Raw genomic sequence first — 23,219 nt, forward strand, 5'->3', positions numbered from 1 at the left:
GGAGAATTCACCCCTGCTCTTCAATGGAAGGTGAGTTCGCCGATCTTATACGTAGATAGCAGGTTTTTCTCCCGGAAACTCGGGTTTATCGCATACAGACATATCGGCCTTCACACGCAATTTACAGAGAAAAAATATACTAGTCATGGTGGTGGACAGTAGATACAGTGGGCGTAGATGACCGAAACGGATGAAAGTGGTGGAGACGGAGAACAGTAAAGTAGGTTCCCTCCCTCGATGAGTCTTTGGATTTCTTGGAGGTGTCACGAAATAATAATAATAATAATAACTTCTATCGGTTCATGGTATTGATCTTGACATAATATAAAGTGTTTATATCTAAAAGATTTAACAGCTTTTATATTTAAAAGCTGTTAAAAAGACTTTGTATATTAGAGCCTTTAGCGATAATTTTAAAATATTTAACAGATTGTGACGCTTATTTACGAATGCCAGGACTGTGGCAGAAAATAAGGAAGATCGAACTATTGCACTCATTGAATATATTTGTCCTAAATAGTTTGAATAACCGAACCATGGTTAGACGAGAATAGTTTCCTGACTGGAATAGAAATGGGAGGATATGATATTTTCAAGAGTACAGCAAGGGAAAGAAGGGAGGAGGGATGCTGTGATGATTGCAGCTAGATTATTTTCGCACAATACTTATTACTATTGATATTTTATTTTCATCCCACCATTAAAATCACAAATAAAAACAAATTAAATGAATGAAAAATTAAAGGAACACGGAGAACAAAAAACGAAGTACGTGCAATACTGCCTCCTCCTCTACACTTGTTATTCAGAGCTTTCATCCATGTTAAGGTGGTTAAACATGGATTAAACGCGTTAGCTGCCACAAGGATAATATATATCAAAAATATACTTTTCGTATCCCTATAGTTTCTATAACATCGAAAGATATATTGGTATAATGGACACTTCATATCCATGTAATTATGGACGTGTATGCAATCCAGAGGTAGTTTAGTGATTAACTAAAAGCAGTGAGCGAACAAATTTAATAACACTTTCAAGGAAAAAATTTAAGGTGAACTGTACCAGGTTTTAGAAAGCCAAACACCATCACTTTCCTAAAAGAAAACAAGACTCTTTCCTTCCCTCAAATAACACAAAAAGATTTGGGTATAGTTATCTCAAAAATTAAGTTTGAAATTCCTGGAATTCAGCAAATATTATTATTATTACACGACACTTCAAATGAGTCCAAAGACTAATCCAAGGAGTGCACCTAATCTACAACTCTCGGTCTCCAACACTCTACAACTCTCGGTCTCCAACACTCAATCCACGAACTACAGCAAACAGCAACTACCTTCTTCATCTACACCAAGCCATCCACCATGAGCACCACCACTAGTATATTCAAAGACCATCACAAACATCCATGCCAGCGGCAGAATTCGAACCCACTGTCTTTTGGCTTGAGTGCAGATATGCTAACCACTCAGCCAACCATGCTGGCAAAATACGACAACGGGATATCAAAATACACTACTACACTGCAGCTCAAATTGTGAAACTTAATTTTTAATACTACTAAAAACATCAGTGATATCTCCACGACATTAAAAAAAAGGAAAATCGGATGAAATTACAATTACAAGCTAATCTTCTCGCTATCTTAATAGAAGAATCATTGAAAGAACAGTTAAGGAAAAATAAATACATATTTAGAGAAATTGATATAATATACAACACGCAATGGGGATTTCGTAAAAACAATTGCACACGTATCTTATTGGATGAAATTGTAACATAACAAGTTCATCTTTAGACAAAAAACTACTTCAGCTTGGTAAGTGCTCTTGGCTTCTCTAAAATTTGACGTCTTTTGACATCATAGAGCACACAAGTCTTTAAAAACAAAATCGGAGCAGAAGGACAACAGGAAATCTCCAGAACTGTCTTGAAGACTTGCTGAAAAACAGAACCAACATTACAGAATGAAATTGCACATATTGTAACAGAAATAAGATTAATTGTGAAATTTCTCAAAGATCAATTCTCTCGCTATGATTTTTCAATATTTTTATAAATGATATATCCAACCTACAGGTATACAATTATTATTATTATTATTATTATTATTATTATTATTATTACGGCCAACTCCAAGGAGTCGATAGCCTCATCGAGGGAGGCCCTAACAACATGTCAAGAACAACTATTCGACATTCACACAGAATCTATCATACCTTGCCTTGAACTCATTCACAGTCATAGCACCCACAACAGATTCTGGCAGCTTATTCCACACATTCACCACTCTCCAAACAAAAAAAAAACTTCGTCTAACACCCTAACCACGCTCTTGCCCATTTTCCATGTATGGCCCATAGTCCTCCCTCAACCAGTCCTATTCTCAAAAATATCTTCTGAATTAATCTTATAGAAACCTTTCAATAAATTGAATGTCTTAATCATATCACCCCTTTTCCACCTATCAACCAATTTCTGCAACCCACAAATCTTCAACCTGTTCTCATAAGGTTCATTCCATAGACCTGCTATCATCTTGGTCACTAGTCTCTGGATCCTCTCCACATACTCCCCATCCATAAGAAACCCTGGCACCCATATCTGGGCACACTAGTCTAGATGGGATCTTATCAAGGCTCAATACAGAGGAACAATAACCTGTCTGTCTCTGCATGTTAAAGTATTTTTCAGCAACCAGGTGATTTGATGAGCGGATTTAGTCACTTTTGCGATGTTCCCCTTAAACTTCAACACTCTATCCACCAACACTTCCAAACCCTTGGCCTCATCAATCTCCTGGAGTACCATTCCACCAATGTGATATACTACTGCTAATCTTTTCAGCCCAAACTGCATAACCTTACACTTTGCCTCATTAAATTGACATCCATTCTCCTTAGCCCAGCTCTCCAAACTATCTAAATCATCCTACAAAATTTTGACATCCTGTGCACTCACTATTGCTCTACCCAACTTTGCATCATCAGCAAACAAACGAACACTTCCTTTCAGATCATTTCCTGTATCTTTAATGAACAAATTGAACAGTAGTGGTCCAAGAACAGAACCCTGCAGCACACCACTAGTCACAGCAGTCTTTTGGGCTCTACTCCTGGATAAACCACTGATATCTCTCCATGAACTACCCTCCTATCCATCTCGCCAACCCTATATCCATCCCCATATACTGCAGTTTATTGATTAGAATTTCATGTGGTATCCTGTCAAAGGCCTTAGGAAGGTCCAGTGGTATCAATGTAAACCCATTACCCTTATCGAGTTCAGCCGCCACTGTGTTATAAAACGTGAGCAAGTTACTGATGCTTTATCTACCCTTCACAAAACCATGCTGTAGCGCATAAAGTATCCCATTTTCTTCTATCCAATCCTGTATTTTCCTCTTGACTATTTTCTCCAAGACTTGACAACGATTCCTGATATGCTGATCGGTCGGTAATTTACAACAGCAGTCTTGGAACCTCCATCATGCAGTGGAACTATTTTCCCCTCTTTCCACCCCCTCGGGACTAACCCAGACCCGAGACTCAAATTAAACAAAATGGTCAAGGAGACAGGGCTAAATGGCCTCGCCTACTCCCGTATATACGGGAATAAAAAGGCGTTAGCTGATTTTTTTTTTTTTTTTTGACAATTCTTTAGCCACTTCATGTACTACACGAGCTGGTATACCATCCAATTCCACAGATGTATTGATATTGAGGTTATTCACCTCCACTTCATTCACCACAATTCCCGTATAAGCTATTGGTTCACTCATTCCTGCAATATCACCACCTGGATGATATACTCTTGCAAAGTGCTCGCTCAGTAATTCCACTGTATCAACTGATTCGGTTACTTCCCTACCATCGGCATTCTTTAAAATCATTCTGCCATATACATTTTTTTCTTTTACTTGCAACATATCGAAAAAACTGTTTGGGATTCTTTTTAGCCTCCATGGCTAATGTACTTTCATATTCCGCTTCTGCTTTTCTCGCCACACTCGTTACCCTTCTGGCCTGCGCTTTATACCGTTCATGTGCCTGCTGGTCACCTTTCTCCTTAAATTCCCTCCACAATTGTTTCTTTTTTTTTTTTTTTTTTTTTTTTTGCAACTCAAACTTAATGGCGTTATTCATCCATTTAACCCCTACTTGATTTATTATTCGGACTCTAGATATAGAGTCAGCCATTGCTTCATGCAAACATTTCTCAACCACCTCCCATGCACTATCAACATCCAGCCCTTGCAGTTTTACATGCCATGGCACTGAACCAGTCAATCTCCTAAGCTTGTCATACTTACTAGCCCGATAATTCCACATGTACCCTGTCTTAATTGTAAATTCCACGCCATTAGCCACCTTCCAAGTCAAGATCCTATGATCACTCTCACCAATTGGAGGCAACATGGTCATATTGCCTCCGTAGCGCAATTGAAGAACGACGGTGCATTGCGCCCTTCGATTGGAATAGGCCTAAGTTCGATTCTCGTCGCGACAGGAGGAATCTTTATCTGGACAATTTTCAATCGAAGGTGAGTTAACCGATCTCAGGCGGAGGTAGCAGGGTTTTTTCTCCCGGAAACTCGGGTTTTTCATCTCGCATACAGACAAATCGGCCCTTCAGAACACACGCAATTTACAGACATAGAATACCAGTTGTGGTGGTGGTGGAGGTCGGCGGTAGATGGCGTTGATTCGTAGTAGAGGTTCAGTGTAGTGGTTGAGACAGTTGTAGGTGTCCTCCCGCGATGAGTCTTCGGACTCCTTGGAGGTGTCAGGAATAATAATCATAATAATCAAAAATAATCATATTCGTTACAGTCAAATTCTCAGATGTAATTACTAGGTAAAGCACTCTCTGACCCACAGTATTTTCCATTACGTGCTGTCGCAGGTAGTTATCCCTTAATAACCGCATAAAATCCAATTTCTTCCTCCCATGTGTCCTCTCCTTCTTCCAATCAATGTTACCATAGCTGAAATCTCCCATAATAATTACCCTCCTTCTACTCATTTCTTCTATTTGTTTATGCATACTATGTCCACCATCTATTCCATCACCTGGTCTATAGCAGCATCCAACTGTATATATTTTGTTCTGCTAGTCTCAATCTCACACCAAATAGCCTCAAATGTGCTATCTTCACTATCCTACAGTTCAACTTCAATTCTTTTCTCTCTGTCCCTCCTAAACACACTATACCCTTCACATTCTATCCCACTAACTATATCATCTTCTGTCAACCATGTCTCATTAATGCCAATAATCTGTGGCCAGCAAGAGCCAACCAAAGCCAAAAATTCTTCCTTCTTGTTCTTAATACTTCTGGCGTTAGTATGCATAAATTTCAGAAGCCCATTTGACCCATACCTATTTTGATGCCTTATGCTAACTATCTCATTCTGAGTTGTTGTTCTTCGTACTTGCTCAGGCATTTTACACACATTCATACACTCTACTGTTTCCTTAAAATCTGCATATCTACTCCCCTACTCTTTAGTAATTTTAGTTTCCCTGATTTTGCACATCCACTTCCACTTCATTCAACAACACATTTTCAAGTCTCCGTACACCAAATCCATTCAAATGTAAACCATCTATATTATATAAATCGTTTCGCCCATCGAACCCACTCCACACATCCACAAATTCCACACCACTCCTCCTGCATAATCCGCGCATAAAGTCATTAGAAATTTTGGTTCTCCTTCTATACTCTTCACTGTCATACCTATGGCTCAGACTCACCATCCTAACTCTCTCACTCTTCTCTTTTGCTATCTCAAGTAATTCCTTCAAATTCTCTCTCATAGCCATTTTGACTCCTTTCAAATCATTCGCTACTGCTACTACTATCAATTCTTTCCCCCTCTGCTTTTTGCATTCTAATTGACTCGCTTACATCCTTAACGTTCTCACCGGGTTGGTACGATTTTGTCAAACTCTCACATCTATCAGTTAGCGGATGACAGACTATTCATATCCATACACAAAGACTTATCAACATGCTGACGATATTTACAAACAGACCTCAACATAATCACTGACTGGCTCATGCATAATTCAATCGTAATATTAATAAAAAAAATCTTAACTCATCCTATTTAGAAACCCTCAGATGGCTATAGGTCGCACATACATATCACTGAAATGTCATTCCCAACAGTGTCCAAAGCAGAAAAATAATCTATTTTGCCAACAATCCAAAAAGTTACAAATCTCAAACTTAGGCATGCATTTTTACATTAATACGAGATAGAACAGATATATTAACTATATACGAAGGTGGTCTGAAAAATTCTCGGCCTAAAATGAAGAAACGAATTTATAATTTAAATCTTATTTTTATTTTTCAACATAGTCTCCCTTAAGACTAATGCATTTATTCCAGCGATGCTCCAGCGCCATTATCCCGTCCTTGTAGTGGTTCTCAGCAAGATTTGCAGAATACCTCTCTACAGCTGCAATCACCTCTTGATTCGAAGAAAAACGCTGACCAGCGAGGAAATGTTTTAGTTTTGGGAAGAGATAGAAGTCAGAAAGCGCCAAATCTGGGGAATAGGGTAGATGTTAACAATTTATATTGCAGATCCCTTCATTTTCTCATTGCCAAAACACCTTTGTGGGAAAGTGCACTGTCCTGATGAAAGATGATTTTTTCTTCTGCAAACCGGTTCTTCTCTCACAAATGTTTTCGTCAAATCTGGTTAAAATATCGGAATAATATTCCCCGGTAATTGTTTTACCGTTTTCGAGATAATTAATAAACAAAATACCTTTAGCATCCCAAAACACCAATGCCATGACCTTTCTTGCCAATGGAACGGACTTTGTCTTCTTTGGAGCTGAACCGGCTTCAATCCACTGTTTGACTGCTGTTCGAATTCTGGTGTGTAATGGTGAATCCACGTCTCATCCATAGTAATAAATCAACGCATAAAATCAGTTTTATTTTTGTTAAAACGCTTCAAGCACTGTTCAGAAATTTTCATGCGAGTATGTTTTTGATCTTGTGTGAGCAATTGCGGCCCCCATCTTGCGGAAAGTTTTTTCATTTGCAATTCTTCATTCAAAATATATCCTGTACGATCTTTTGAAATACCAATAGTCTCAGCAATTTCACTCACTTTGACTCGCCGGTCATCCAATACCACGATATGGTATCGGATGACTGGCATTAATAATTTCTGGAGTTGTTACACTTTTTGGATGTCCTTCACATGGATCATCTTCAAGTTAGTACGGCCTCGTTTAAACTCGGTATCCCATTTCTTAAATGTCGAAAACGAAGGAGAATTGTTCCATAAACGTTTATAAACTTCGAATTAATCTGCAAATCCCTAGTTGAGTCAATACTGAGGAATGATATATTGCTATGGTTCTTCACTGCACAACTTAATTAAAAAAACAAAAGTGGTCATAAGAGACTGATGGCAACAACAAGAGCTCTTGAGTGCCATAATAGTACCATTCTTTTTCATTCATCAAGATACATATGAATATACCAATAGTCGACCTCTGACTACCATTCTACTTCCATATTTCCAGAAAATACCGAACATCATCTTCAGACAACCACATTTCACTTATATCAAGTATCTTAGGCATACTGACTCAGTCAGTACATCGAAACACCATTTCGAACACTTCTTACATTTGTGTGCAAACATAACAATCGCTGTGTCTTTGAGGCCATTCTACAAACACCGACATTCTCTATTCTCTGCAATACCACTTCCCCTCTCTCACTCTATCTTTCTTCAATCTGATCACTTCTATTTCCCTGATCCTGACTCGGTTGGCATTTATACTTGTGTTATCCTCACCTGGTGCTACCACAATCACATTTTCAACCTGGTATCACTCTCTGCCTGTCGTTCAACCAATTTGGCTGTACTTTCCTGATTCACTAGCACAATTATATCATTAGCTACATTAAACTCTCGATTCTCTGCCTTCTCAGAAAACAGTAGCATTTCTTAATGACCAACACCATACCTATTCAAATGCAACCCATCAACTTTAAACAATTCCATCTTTCCTTCAAATGTACTCCACAGATTGACAAATTGAATTCCCTTTGCTTCACACAAGTCAGTCATCTTGCTATTCATTATCTCTGCTCTCCTTCTCTGTTTAGTATTGTCGTATCTGGACCACACGCTAACGACTTTTCCAACAAGACGATTATTCTTTATCTGCCACAAGAATTTTCTCAGGGCTGTATCAACATTCTTTTTCTTTCACCAAATTATATGTGCCCACAATTACCCGTAATTTGATGCTAGAATTTTCCTTCTCTACAAAGCATTGGTTATTTGTTTCATTATTCCTCCAGGAAAGCATGCTTTGTGTACTTTATTATCATGACATCTCTAATGATTGATTTCCCATACTACTTTTCGCTCTCCCGATCTAAACATTTTCATTTAACTAAAAACAAATAATCCTTACTGGAATGAGAACTTTCATTTCCCACTCCATTGCAAATCTCCCACCTGTATCCAAGTCCTAGTTCTCAAAAGCCTTCGCTTCTGCAGTCCATAATGAGAATATGGCTTACAGTCACTTATAAATAAATAAATCAGCTAATGCCTTTTATTCCCTTATAGGGAGTAGGCGAGGCCTTTATACCCTATCTAGCTTTTGGAGACTGAATGGGCAATTCAATCTCCACCGGTAGTCAATCAGAGATACCACTAATTATAGTAGCCACCGATGACGAGGCTGACAAATAAGTGCTGCCATCTCTTGGTATCTAACCCTAACAAGATATGTCACTGGATGAAATAATGTGGGTTCTTGAGTTTACGGGATGAAAAACCCGCATTTCCGGTAGGAAAAACATGCTTGCCGTGCCAGAGATCGAAGATTTATTGCATTTCATAAGAATGAAATGCAATAAACGTGTCTCGTGTTAAACCTCGTGTGAAATCAATCAATCCCACCTCTTTTGCATCCTGATGGCACCATGGAAAAGGTGCACCTCTTGGCATCCGTTTTTTTTCCTTCAACTCTGGCTTGGATGACAAAAGGCAAATCACCTCCAGCACTTCCACAAGCTGTACATTTCTGAACTTACATCATAAGGATATCATGAAAATCTTGAAACTAATAAGGCTTCTGTATGCCGGAATACAGGTTTTTTTGCATCTTAAGTGGGATTAACCCATTTCAAACAATGCCCTTTCCAACTATTCGTAAAGGGCATCATCGAAATAAACTGAGCTACAAAAGCCATTCAAGTTAATATAAAATAAAACCCGTAATGCCTTTTATAACCCAAAAGGAGTAAGCGAAGATTGGTAACCATGACCAACTTTTGGATACTAGTGTGCAGTCCATTTCCACCATTAGCAAATGACAGATTGTTGGATCTAGACTGAGAGATTTTAGTTGGCATCTGGGTGGGAAGGAGGGTATAGCAGATGACATGTCTTTTTCCCTTACCAGGAAATATACATCACTGACTGGACGAGCGTGAGTTCTATGTGGTCTATTTTTTTGATTTCCCTAGATCAAAAACCCGAATTTCCTGGAGAAAAAACTCCCTACTTGGCATTGCCAGAGTTTAGCTAACTGGGAAACTTGTGGAAGAAACTTTTTAAAACGTAGTGGTCAGCAAATAGAATCTAACTTAACACTGTCTTTCCTCTGGTTGACTAGCTGTAGGAATGCAAATGCCGTTTTCACAAGGCTATACAGGTATATTCTTATTTAATATTAATAATATGAACTAACGCCTTTTATTCCCGTATAGGGAAGAGGCGAGATCGTCTTAGCCATGTCTATCGTTTGGAAACTGAATGGACAGTTCAATCTCCATTAGTACCCAATCAGAGATACCTGGCCCAAGGCTATCACTAATTAAGCGCGAAGAGACGGCTAAAAAAGTAAAGCCATCTCGTGGTCCATAACTCTAACACAATATATTTTTAATGTCTGAAATAGTGTGTGTTTCACGGTCGATTTTCTTAGTTTACGGGACGAAAAACCCGAGTCTCCGGGATCAAAAACCTGCTTGCTTGTGTCAGAGTTCTACTATCTCCGGAAATGGTCCAAGAAAGGCTTAAAAGAAGTCCTAAGTATATCTTCAGATGGCCTAGTACAGAGGATATACGCGTCACTTCCGCTGAGCTAGACAGGCCAAGCATAATTATAACAGTAAAACAAAAAAAGTAGCTATGAAAATAGTTGGTATAGCTATTCTAATATAGCCATTTTATCACTAATAATCGCACTTTTAGTATCAAGACTCTGATTACTAAATAATTTATTTGATAAGGCATAAACATGCTGCTAATAACCAGCGAAAATATTATAATATTTTGTATTAATTCTTATCAGTATTATCTTAAATCGGTAGCATGAAAACACATTCCATAGAGCACACTGCATTATAGCTTGTATTTCGTCTATTTAGCAAACACTGGAAGTTTCTAAACTTTTTTTAGGAATCAGAAACAAGAGAAGGCTCCTTAAAAAACGACGTATATTATCTCTCCTTGGATTTTATGTCTTTTTTTAAAAAAACGCATAAAATCCATTTTTCCAGTCATAAAAACCGATTTTTCTTTAAATATTATTTAATAATATACACAATTGTGCTACTACATTGGATTCGAACTGATTTCGCTAACTCAGCCAGACTGCCGGCAGTTACGCAGCAAGTGATCTCTTAGCACAATTGGAAGAACAACTGTATACTTGCAACCTTCGATTGGAAAAGGCCTAAGTTCGAAATCTCTTCATTTGAAGGAAGGTGAGTTGACCGATCTCATCTCATACGGAGGTAGGAAGGGTTTTTCTCCCAGAAATTCAGGTTTTTCAACCGCATACAGGCAAATAGGTCTTCCGAACACACGTAATTTACAGACAAAATGCTGTTAGTGTTGTGATGGGTGGTAGATGGCTTTGATGGTAGGTGTTGGGTGTAGCATTAGGAGAATTAAGTAGGTAGGAGAGGTGGTTAAATGTGTGTAGCAGCGCGAAGTGAAGTGTCCTCCTGCAAGGAATCCTTGGATTCCTTTGAGGTGTTACATAATGCTACTACTATTACAACCAAAATAATGATAACGGTAATTAGTGCAGTTGGAGGTTAATGGAATGATTTATTCTCGCATGCACAGATAGACACACACATACAAGAGAACACAGTATGCGAAACATATTTACAATAGTCTAAAGTCCTAACTAGGGGAGGCACATGTTGGCTGCCCAAGAATAAAGCTGGGATCTTGAAGTATCAGTATTTCCCATAATTTTTGAAGTTTTATGCAACCATATTTATTCAGGTTAGGGCTGATTTCTGAGAGCAGGTGCAGATTATAAAAACAATCTTGCTCTTCTGAATTGCTACAGTTATGAATGCTGAGTTTCTTTCAATTTATTCAGTAAGTCGTATCTAGAACATTATCTTTAAGGCCAAATTGACAGTCATGATGGCAGATGTATTTTGTATGTTCTTCTAGTGGATGGTGGTTGATTTTTTTCCTGTCTGTCCAGAATAGGCCAACTTGCAGAAACAGGAAACTCTATATACAACGGGAATGGAGAAAAGAGGGAGTTCACCCGTAGTGGAGCATAGAAGGATAACAATTTCAAATAAGACTTGAAAGCTGTTTTTGAACACAATACTGTGTCAAAAATGCTGGTCAGTATGGCAGGATGAAAAACTAGAGTTCTGCAGAGAAAAATTGCCTTTTACTTCCATAGGAGATACACCTTCAGGTGGAAAAAATCTTATATCAGTTATTATCATAGAATGGATTTTTTAGAAAAAATCAGGTTTTTTCTAAACGAAGAGCAACGTCGATACTGACTGAACTACATTAAGTAATGCAGCCAGCAGGCTAACTCTGATTTCCAGAGGTAACTTTGTATGTTATTGTCATCTTCCCAGCTATGTGCTTCGAAAGAGAGCTACACAAGAGCCTGTGTAGCTCTGTGGATGTGATGTTTGCACTCCACGTCACTTGACAGCATGAAGGAAGACTTGGTTTTGAATCTAGTCGGCGACTAGAGGAAATTTTTCTAATCTCTTTTTCGACTGGTTGCCGAGTTAGTCGATCTGTGAGGCACGGGCTTTTTCTCCTGGGAACTCGGGATTTTCGTCCCGTAAAGTCAAGAAAATCGACCGTAGAACCCAAACTATTGCAGACATTAAAAATACATTGTGTTAGAGATAGGTACCACGAGATGGCGGCACTTGCTGGGCTGTTTCTTCACTGCGTGCCACTTAATTCGTGATAACCTTGGGGCAAGCTATCTCTGATTGGGTACCAGTGGAGATTGAACTGCCCACTCAGTCTCCTAAAGTAGATAGGGCTAAACTGGCCTCGCATATTCCTTATGCGAGAATAAAAAGGTAGCTGATAATTTTGGCAAATTTAATGTCATTTATAATCAAGTAAAAAAAACATCAAAAGAAAAGTGACATGTTGTATGTAAAATGTAAGGTATGCAGATAGTTTTAATTCTTGGACATTGTGTTTCGAGACAATGTAGTTATTACCTCCTGCTAATATATTTATATGGTTTTCTCGCATATATATCTTTTATCATCATATGGACTTAATGTTTTTCTTATGTACTTCTAATGAATGTATTTCATGTTGAGTATTTCTAATTCAATTTATTCCATTTTTCTCATAATTTTAAATAAATATTCTTTATAATAAGCAAACATTATTCTATTTTAAATGAAACCTCTCATTCTCTTTATTTCGCTTAGTTACTCTTCACCTGCTTTTAATAAATATAATGCAGATCTTCCCCATCCATAAAGCAATTTGAAGAATGGAACAAGGCATTCCACTTGAAAAAGGCTTAAATTCGATTCTCGTCATGATTACAGGAATCTTTATTTATTTATTTATTTATTTTAATTGAAAGTAAGTTAACCGATCTTATTTCGTGGTCCGCTACTTCGTGGTCCCTTACACTATATATTATTTTCTGAAATTATGCGAAATTAACGATCAATTTTCTTGAGTTAAAAAAAAACAAAAACAAATAAGAACGAGTTAAAAATCCTACCTGTCTATGCCGCGCTTGTGTGTGCCAGGAATGGACTAACTCGGAAACATATCGAAGAAATTCTTGAAAAAAAATCCCATTAATCAGCGACACGAAGGGAACGTAAAAAAAAAAAAGAAAAAGAAAAAGAAGAAAACGTATTGAGTTGAGTCCTGAAAGGTCTTGAGCTGTTCAGCACGAAGGGCACAAACACCACTTCTACAAGGGTGTACTGTACCCCCACAGATACGAGACCCTTTGACACTTCTGCGCATGTTAAAAGAAGGAGAATTTTTTCCGATAATAGGGTAATCAATCCGTATTGTAGGATGAGTTGTTTATTATTACACGTCGGAAAATTAATTCCTCTTTTGTGATCATTGCAGTGTTTGAAGTGGTAACTATTTTGCTTGTATAGCAGTTGGAAAATTTGACGTATAAAGCACGTGATTTCGCGAGTTGGTGACCAATTCTTACATCACCTTATTTCTTTCTTCCCTTTAGCATGAATTGACTCTTCTTGGCAATCTGACAACGAGGGATCTCACTTCTGTGGTCGGACAGTACAGGCTCTAAAACTCAGTTTACTAGAACGTAAAAAAAAAAAAAAAAAAAAAAAAAAAAAAACTCGCCTTTATGTAGTGCAGTAACATTTCCCTCGTTAGAGCGGGATATGAACTCTGATTACTTATTATGATTTTTGACATTGTGACTCTCTAAGCCACGGGGATGTGCGATCAATGTAAAATTATTATTATTATAACGCGACATCTCCAGGGAGTCTAAAGACTCACCGAGATAGGACACTACTCAACTACATCCCACCACCACTAGTATTTCCACAGATAAACATCCATGCCCACGGCGGGATTCGAACCGTAGCCTTTAGCTGAAGAGTAGATACGCTAACCACTCGTCCAACCAGGCTGGCATGAAGTACCAACCATAAAGGTGAATGCATGTGTAATATGTGATGAAGAAGATTAAAAATGAAAAAAAAAAAAAAACAGTTACAGGGGCTTTCATTTTTTTTTAAATTTTTTCTCTGGATTTCATTTTCCAATAATGAGAACAGGTATGCTGATATTTCTTTTGTAAAAGATACATGCCCCCCCCTCCCCTTCATCCATTTAGCTACTACTTATTGTATTGCTATCTCTGTACGCTGTTCTGAAAAGCAACATTACGCTTTTTTACTTTAATAATAACGTGATAGTAGCGTAATTTTAAAATTATCTCAATTTTAGTTATTGATTATATTTAGATCATTGATTCATTTTGTCAAAATTGTGTTTGCTTGGATGACATTTTTATTTCATGTAATTTATCAAACTGGAAAAATAAAACGGTGTACAATGTAGATCTTTTTTAATCTATAACTTGGAAAATGTTTGCTGTTTTATTAACAGAATGTAAAATAAAATATATTACTGACGAAGAAATGTTGTGATAGAAAATACTCAGCAAATTTTAGTTATTCTACGGAGTGAGCGAACTAAGAGAAAGAATTTGTTAACGATGTTACATCACCGTTTACGAAGTATTTCTCTAACTCATATTTCAGGTTGTTTGTGGCGGTCATTTAATTTTGAAATCAGGTAACGGTTGTGAATTCCCTATTGAATTTTGTTCAAACAGCAAAAATGATGTAAAAAGCGTTTACCGTCCTACAATTTACAAACTATGTTAGGGATTTGAAAGACGCACATGAATTCTACTTTTAACATAGCAAGACATAAAGATACATAAGGTTGAACATGTATGATAACTATTAAATCTTATTTAGTGTTATTAAATATCCTAGCATTTTCAAAGTGGGCGCGATACATACGAGGGCACTACATGTATTTAATGTCTTACGACATTAGGTTGTTATCTGTATTGAAAGTTGTTGATCTTGTAGAATAGGAAGCCAGAGGCCTTGCTTATATTAAGGATCAAAATATAAAATTGTAAATGTTAACGTGTATTTTTCTTTCCTTTTTCAATTCTAGTCCAGTAACAGAAGGGTGTGCTTTTTTCCGCATTAAGAATTCAGTTTCGCAACACAGTGATTCAGTCTTACTTCTGTAAGACTGAATCACTAAGTAAATGCCGAAGTTAGCACTATATGCTAACTTCGTAAATGCCGCCATACTGTGTGAATTCTGATCTACTAGGTTAGAAGAATTTTGAACATTGCCTTAATTTTGGCCCATTAACATAACAAAATCTGCTTGAAAGTTAAAAACAAGGCGAATAGCTAATCCTTAACTGATATTATTATTTTCTGTTTTAACCTCAAGCAAATAAAATGTAGATATTATCTCCTGTGGGTGTGATCACCTGTAATTTAAAAATGATTTCTTGTAATAATTATTCCACATATTTTGCATTAGAGGAATCATTTTCATATAGGTACACAGCATCTGTACTTCTTTGGAAAACTAAAGTTACTCCAAAGAACAATATTTTGAGTTTTATCGTAAATAAAAGTGAGAAAAATGAATGAGAAACACCAGCGTAGTTGTGATTAAGATCTGAGTAATTTATCATTTTTATTCAGGGGTAGTGACATCATCTGAAGTACATTTTTCAGGCATGATAAAGCAAAGAATAATTTTTAGGTACATTTTGTTTTTCATCCATATCTTTGTTGCAATCCAAAAACAGTATCTGTCGCTTAACTCTTTAATACACTGACCTTATTTATGCTTATGCATAGACATATGCTTCACCATGCAGGTATTCAAAACCAAATCTGATGGAATAGGTTGGTTAATCCTTATTCCCTAAGTGTCCTATATCTGTATATTGTGTGTGTTTTTCTGGTTGGTTTGACTGTTTTGAGGGATGAAAAACCCAAGTCTCCACCTTGGTATAAGACTGGCTAACTCACCATTTGAATGAAAATACCTGATAAAGGTTCCTTATATCATAGACGGGATTTCAACTTGGGTCTTTCCAGTAAAATGGCTTGTATAAATCAACTGAGCTATGGAGGCTCCAATACACTAACACAACATTGAATTATGACTGGCCTCATCCAGTGTTGAACATGCCCAACATTGAACTCTAGATGAGGATATGAAATAATACAAAAGTATGTGTAGTGTTTTATGATATCATAAAGTAGTTGGGTATGATGTTACATCAACTAGACTGTTCAAGTTGCAGTCAAGAAAAAAGTAATATCATGGAGTTGTGTCAGCATGGCTGGCCAAGTGTATCCGCTCTCCAGCCAAAGGGCTGCGGATTCGAATCCTGCCGTGGGCATGAATGTTTGTGATTGTCTGTGGAAATAGTAGTGATGGTGGTTGGCAGTAGATAGCGTTGGTGTAGTTGCGGTCAGTTGGTGGAGACAAAGTTGTAGAGCAAGTGCCCTCCCTCAATGAGTCTTTGGACTCCCTGGAGGTGTCAAATAATAATAATGATAATGGAGGTTATATATTAAAAAAAAAAAAAGCATGATTAACAGGAATATGCAGTGGGGGAATTCCATCTCAGTTATGTGACCTCTTGTTGGTTGTTTAGTAATTAGGATGTACAGTCATCCAAATTGTGTGAGATGTGTAAAACCTCTTCTTATCAATGAAACTGCAAAGTAGCTCACAGCAAGTGTTCAGAAGTGACCTGATTGGTTGGAATATGACCAAAGTAACTACAGCTGTGAGACTAGTATAACTATAGCTGCGAGACTAGTATAATCCACACTATTAACAGACATATTATGTCTGTTAATAGTGTGGATTCTGACTTGTTTGTCTGCCTTGTAGGATGGGAAACTATGCCACTTCTGTATGAGACCTTCAATTGAAAGCCTTCAAAGTTTTTCATGTCTCAGACAGGATTCAGTCCTATGTCACTATGAACTGAGCTACAAAGGTTCCCATGGTAAGTGGGTATCTAATGTGGGCCAGTCAGCTGTTTATTCTGCAGTACAACATAGGGAGTGCAAGAACAATATTCAGAATGAAGAGATGTGCTGTACTTTGTATATACTCACAATTTTGGATCTTTTTATGTAAATCCTCACCATAAGTCATCAAAAATAGATGTGGTATCATAATCAGCATGTTGATTGGAACTAGAGAAGTGGAAAACAGTGTACTGATCTGCTGATTAACAATCCCTGTGTGTTTATGTGTATTATTATTATTAAGGCTCTATGGAGTCAAAAGACTCATTACAGGAGCTCCTTCCTAGGAAACACAAAGTCTACCAAGACTCCATAGGAGGCTGTGTATGACACAGCACAAGTCAATGGACTCTTTTGGCATGGTCTGTGCTGTCCAGGCTGGTGGATTTGATGGTATCATGGTTAGAATGTGTTTTGCTGATGAGAATTAGGATCCTCTGTTGCATATTGATAAACATGACTGGTGTGATTTACTGGCAGCTTGTAATAACCAGCCACCTGTGCTCTGCTGTGTTGTAATGCCCAGATGCGGTTTTCGAGATGAAAATGTGGCATGTCATGAGGTCCACAATGTAAAGAATATTACAGCTGGTTTGAGGGATGTCATTCATTTTGAATGGCTACTGAATTTGCTAGATCTTAACCTAGTTCAATATGGAATATTCTGGAATGTGATGAGAGATGTATAGACATTTTGTCCTCCTCCATCATTCAGGATTGTGGAATACCTTGTGATTATTGTTACATATCTCATGCCATAAGACATCCAGGAGAATCAATATCATGGTGAATCCAGGCTGTTTCCTCATGTAATAGGCAAATCGGCATGGTTGAGCTGACCTGGACAAATTACAATGTAATGTCAGTGTCTAAATTAGAACTTAATTTCCTCAAACATAAGCAGGGAGAATAATTTCATGCCGGCTGGGGCGTCGCCCGGTTAAACAAGGCCCCCGTTGTTTTTGCCAGGGAACCAGGGCGAACAGCAAAAAGTCAGCTATTGGAACAAATCTGAAAACAAATCCCAACTCAACATAACCAGAGTTAAAGATCGGTACTATCAACATAAGAAGCCTGAATGGCAAAGAAATGGAGCTAGCTGAGGAATTAGATAAGTACCAGATCGACATAATAAGGGTGACTGAAACAAAAAAGACCAAAACTGGTGAGATCTTTCTCAGCAATAAATACAAAATGTTATATTCAGGCAATGACAATCAAGGAAAAGAAGGAGTAGCCATAGTATTCAACACAAAATACGAGGCTAATCTTCTTGAATGGCAGTCAGTCTTAAGTAGAGTAATGTGGACAAACATGAGAATGGGGAACTGGACAATGAGACTTATTTGTGCCTATGGTCCCACAGAAGGTTCTACTAAGGTAGAAGTGGAGGAATTTTTTGATGCTTTAGAAAAAGCCACTGACACAATGAAAAATGAAAAGTTTGTCCTTGTTGGAGATCTAAATAGCAGAGTAGGAAATGATTGTGAGATATACAAAAATATTTTGGGAAAATTTGGAGAAAAGAGCAAAGCTAATAATAATGGCAAATATCTGTTGGATTTCTGCAGGACATGGACTGGTTATTACTAACACCATATTCCAACATAAAAATGTGCACAAATTCACATGGAGAGAAGAGGCTAGGAATAAGAAAAGTCTCATTGACTATGTTATTGTTGAAAGTGATGTTTTCTCCCTGGTGCAGGACCAGAGTGTACAGAGGATTTGAAATTGGAAGTGATCACTATTTAGTTGAGCAGGATAAAATTGAATTTCATATTGAAAAGAATAACATGTAAGAAAATTTTAAAGCGAATAAAAGTTGAGCAGCTCTCAGATGTGAACTGTAGACTAAAATACACAAAGATTATTGATGAAAAAATGAAAGAGTTTGAGAACAGGAATCAAACCTCGGAGATTCAGTGGCAAGCCTTGAAGAAAACTTTGATTGATTCAGCCAGAGAGGCATGTGGTGAGGTTGTCTGCAAGGATAGAAAAATCAGAACTCCATGGTGGACACAGGAAGTTAAAGAGGGAGTGAAGGAAAAGAAGAAAGCGTATCAAAAGTTTCTGTCAAATAAGTCAGCTTGTGCTCTTAGAGAATATAGAGACAAATGCAAGAATGCTAAACACTGTGTAAAACTAGCTAAACAAAAGTCATGGGAGGACTTTGGCAAGAATATAGAAAATAAATATCAAGAAGGAGGCAAAATATTCTGGAGGTTGTTGAAGAAGCTTAGGAATGGAGGAAAGTGTGCTGTAAAAGGAGTTAGAGATGATAAAGGTGACATGAAAACAGGAGAAAAAGATATCCTTGAAGTATGGGGTAATTACTTTGAGACAAGCAGTGATGACAGCACAGTGGTAAAAAACACTGACCAGGCATGCAGTCAGGAATACATATCCATACTTGAAGTAGAAAAAGCCATCAAAGGCTTGAAATGTGGAAAGGCAGCAGGAGTAGATGATATTCGACCAGAAATGCTGAAGTATGGTGGTATAAGAGTCTTACAGTGGCTGCACTGCATAGTTCAGAAAGCCTGGACAGAGGGACGAATTCCCGATGATTGGAGTAGAGCTCTCATAGTACCCATATATAAAAAGGGAAATAAACTGAATGTGAGAATTACAGAGGTATTTCCCTACTGAGTGTTCCTGGCAAGATCTATGCAAGTATACTTGAGAAACGGTTGAGAAGAATTGTGGAAGCTTGGTGAAGAACAAGCTGGATTCAGACCAAATAGAGGCTGTCAGGATCTTCACTTTATGACAAACAGTCGAGAAAGCATGGGAATATAACAAAGATCTGTATTTAAGTTTTGTCGATTTGGAAAAGGCATATGACAAGGTGCCAAGAAAGAAGCTATTCAATACGCTGCAGTTATATGTCATTATATATATATATATACAGTTATATATATATGTCAATGGCGCATTATATCAAGCAATACTTAGTCTTTATTTGAGTTGTAAGTCAGCAGTTAGAATTGAAGGAAGTACAGGAAGATGGTTTAATGTTAAATCTGGTGTGAGACAAGGAAGTACGTTATCCCCTCGGTTATTCATTATCTATATGGATCACATTATGAAGGAAAGTGGTATTAAACATGATATCAAAATTGGAGGATGTTAATGTCAGCTCTTTGCTTTATGCGGATGATGTTATACTTCTAAATAAATCCGCTACAAGTCTGCAAGATTCTCTGACTAAATTGAATAGCTGTTGTAATAGATATGGTATGAAGGTCAGCAATAAAAAGACAAAAACAATGAAAATAGGCAGAATCATTGAAAATGTCAACTGTTGTGAATGGAGAACCTGTGGAACAAGTAAAACATTTCAGCTACTTAGGCACGATTTTTACTGAAGATGTAAATTAAATATAGAAATAGACAACAGAATCAGCAAAGCTGGTATGGTAGGAAGTCAATTGAATAAATTCATATGGAATAAGAGAGAAATTAGTCAGAACACTAAATTAGCTGTATACAAGACAGTGTTCAAACCAGATTTAACTTATGGATCTGAGAGCTGGGTCAGAAGTAAAACACTTGACCAAAGACTAGAGACCGCAGATATGAGAGTCCTGAGAAAGATGATAGGCGTGAACAGATGGCATCAATGGCAATATCATATTAAAAACGTGGATATTAGGAAAGAACTTGACATTGTCAGCATCCAGGAATGCGTTAGCAGAGCTAATCTCAGGTGGTATGGTCACCTAAACAGAATGGGCAAGGAAAGATTAGCAAAACAAGTGTTCTCTGCAAGTTTTGCAGCAAAATGACCCAGAGGAAGACCAAGATATAGGTGGATTGATATGGTACAAAGTGCCTTAGACGATAGAAATATAAGATCTGATAATGTTGGAGTCTTGACAAGTAACAGACTGATTTGGAGGAAAATTGTAGATAGGAAGTTAGTAATGATATAATTTTTTCATGTAGTACTATCATATCCTGTACACCCCTTGTGGGTACATAGCAGGAATTTGATGATGATGATGATATATATAAAACAGCTAATGCCTTTTTTTTTTTTTTTTATTCCTGTATAGGGAGTAGGCCGTTTTAGTCCTATCTAACTTTTGGAGACTGAGTGCAGTTTAATATCCACTGGTACACAATCGGAGATTGCTGGCCCAAGGCTGTCACTAATTAAGCGTCATGCAGTGAAGAGATGGCTCAACAGGTGCTGCCATCTAATGCTCCCTAACCCTAACACAATATATTTAATGTCTGAAATAGTGTGGGTTCTACAGTCGATTTTCTTGAGTGTCTGGGACGATAAACCCGCTTGCCCATGTAAAACTCGGGAACCAGTTGAGAAAAGGCTGAGAAAAATTTCCTCTAGTCGCCGACTAGATTCAATACTGAGTCTTATTTCATGCAGTCAAGCGCTGTGGTATGCAAATGCCACGTTCACTGAGCTACTTGTGTGTGTGTGTGTGTGGTCAACACATAAAAGGTTGCAAGACCTGCATAGCATATGGAGATGTTACGTAATAATAATAATATCAGTGCTGTGGGTGGGCAAAACAATAGGCTAGTCTGGAATTCAGAGATATCTCTATATTGCTATATACCGATGCAAATTATTTTGCATAAGTGCAAAATAATTCGTTGAAAAGTCAGAGAAGGAATATTTTATAGGTTTTAAGCTGTGAGATTGTCCATCACTAATGCCTTAAACACTGATTTCCTTCTATGTTTCAATAGGTGAGGATAGTGTTATCAGTACTATCAAAACACAGTCTTATCTCTTAAACACTGATTTCCTTCTATATTTCACTAGGTGAGGATAGTGTTATCAGTGCTATCAAAACACAGTCTTATCTCTTATTTTGTGCAAGAGAACTTCATACTTCACCTCCCCTTACCTTTCATAATATCAAGATCTCCAGACAAAAATAGATTTTTCTTCTTGGATTGACTTAATCTCTAACATTTTCTGGCACAAGAAGCACATCATATCCATAGAATCCGTGACCTCTAAGTGTCAAAAGTTCTATGATACTTAGAGAACCTTAGTGCTATCTTCCATTGAAGATATAATTTCTTGCTTATACATCTTTGAACATTTTATAACTTCTAATCTTAAAAAAAAAAAAAATCAGCTAATGCCTTTTTATTCCCATATAGGTAGGTGAGACCGTTTAGCCCTATCTAACTTTTGGAGACCAAATGGGCAGTTCAATCTCCACTGGTAGCCAATCAAAGATAGCTGGCCCAAGGCTATCACTAATCAATCAGCACGCAGTGAAGAGAGAGAGAGAGACGGCTCAACAAGTGCCGCCATCTTGTGGTCCCTAACCCTAACACAATATTTAATGTCTGAAATAATGTGGGTTCTACGGTCGATTTTCTTGAGTTTATGGGACAAAAAACCTGAGTTTCCGAAAAAAAAACCCGCTTGCAAATGCCACATCCACTGAGCTACTTCTAATCTATCCAGTTTTAAAATACTGTTCTCGCATTTATAGTGGTGTATCAAAAACCCCTTAGCTACCACCATACCTCCTCTTTTCCAAAAATTTCTAGAAGTATTTTTCCTTTGGAAAAATAATTCTAGTCAACATTCATTCACTCTTCTGTTTCAAACCTGCCAAATTAACCTCTTGTCCTTTTTCATTTATCTACAACTGGCCTTTTCCTACATTCTTTTTTCAGGGACTGTAACATCTAGTCATTTAAGAACATGTCATAAATTCCATCTCTCTTTTTAGCCACTTGCCTACATGAATGTTCGGTATGCAATGAGTTCTTTAACCTCTTGAAGAACTCGTTGAATATTAGACCTTCAGGAATCTTTTTTAAGGAAATTACAATATAGAGAATATTAATTACAATGAAATTAATATTTTTGATATATCAGCAAAGTGAAATTGCTGTCATCAGGGAACATAATATATGTGCATGCAGGCACTACACTGAGTAAATGAGTTGATGCATGGCAATGAATGGAGAGACTGAAGTCCTAAATAGAGTTTCCTTGTAGGCTAAAATGGGTGTTCTTGACTGTAGGGCTGAAATTTTGTGGATGAGTACTTCCCAAGTTTGGTGCAGTTGAATGCAAGCAAATTTATTTAAGTCATTTCTTAAATAAATTTTAAGAAATGACAGGCAGATTCCAGGAATAGCCTCTCGTATTTATATTTACTGCAGTGGGGTAGCCAGTCTTCTAGTGTTTTAGCATATCCTGTGGTGATGGAACTTGATGCAGTCCTTTTGTTTGGCAATTCTGATGTTGGCTGTCCAGTCTGTTTGGTTATAGGACAGTTTACAA

At 37.4% G+C, this 23,219-nt stretch overlaps 1 protein-coding gene across 1 annotated transcript in view; it reads left to right on the forward strand.

Annotated features, from left to right (window-relative positions):
* The first annotated feature begins 14,544 nt into the window (after positions 1 to 14,544).
* Positions 14,545 to 23,219, forward strand: part of LOC150094001 (ecdysteroid-phosphate phosphatase-like) — a 136,594-nt gene continuing 127,919 nt past the window's right edge. Inside the window, exon 1 of the mRNA XM_090412935.1 lies at positions 14,545 to 14,630. Within this exon, the coding sequence (XP_090269061.1) occupies positions 14,551 to 14,630 (80 nt within the window). The 5' untranslated portion in view covers positions 14,545 to 14,550. The remainder of the gene's footprint in view (positions 14,631 to 23,219) is intronic.

This window comes from Typopeltis vanoorti, chromosome 23, assembly GCF_054136105.1.
Source record: "Typopeltis vanoorti isolate ZY-2024b chromosome 23, IOZ_Tvanoo_1.0, whole genome shotgun sequence".
NCBI classification, from domain to species: domain Eukaryota; kingdom Metazoa; phylum Arthropoda; class Arachnida; order Uropygi; family Thelyphonidae; genus Typopeltis; species Typopeltis vanoorti.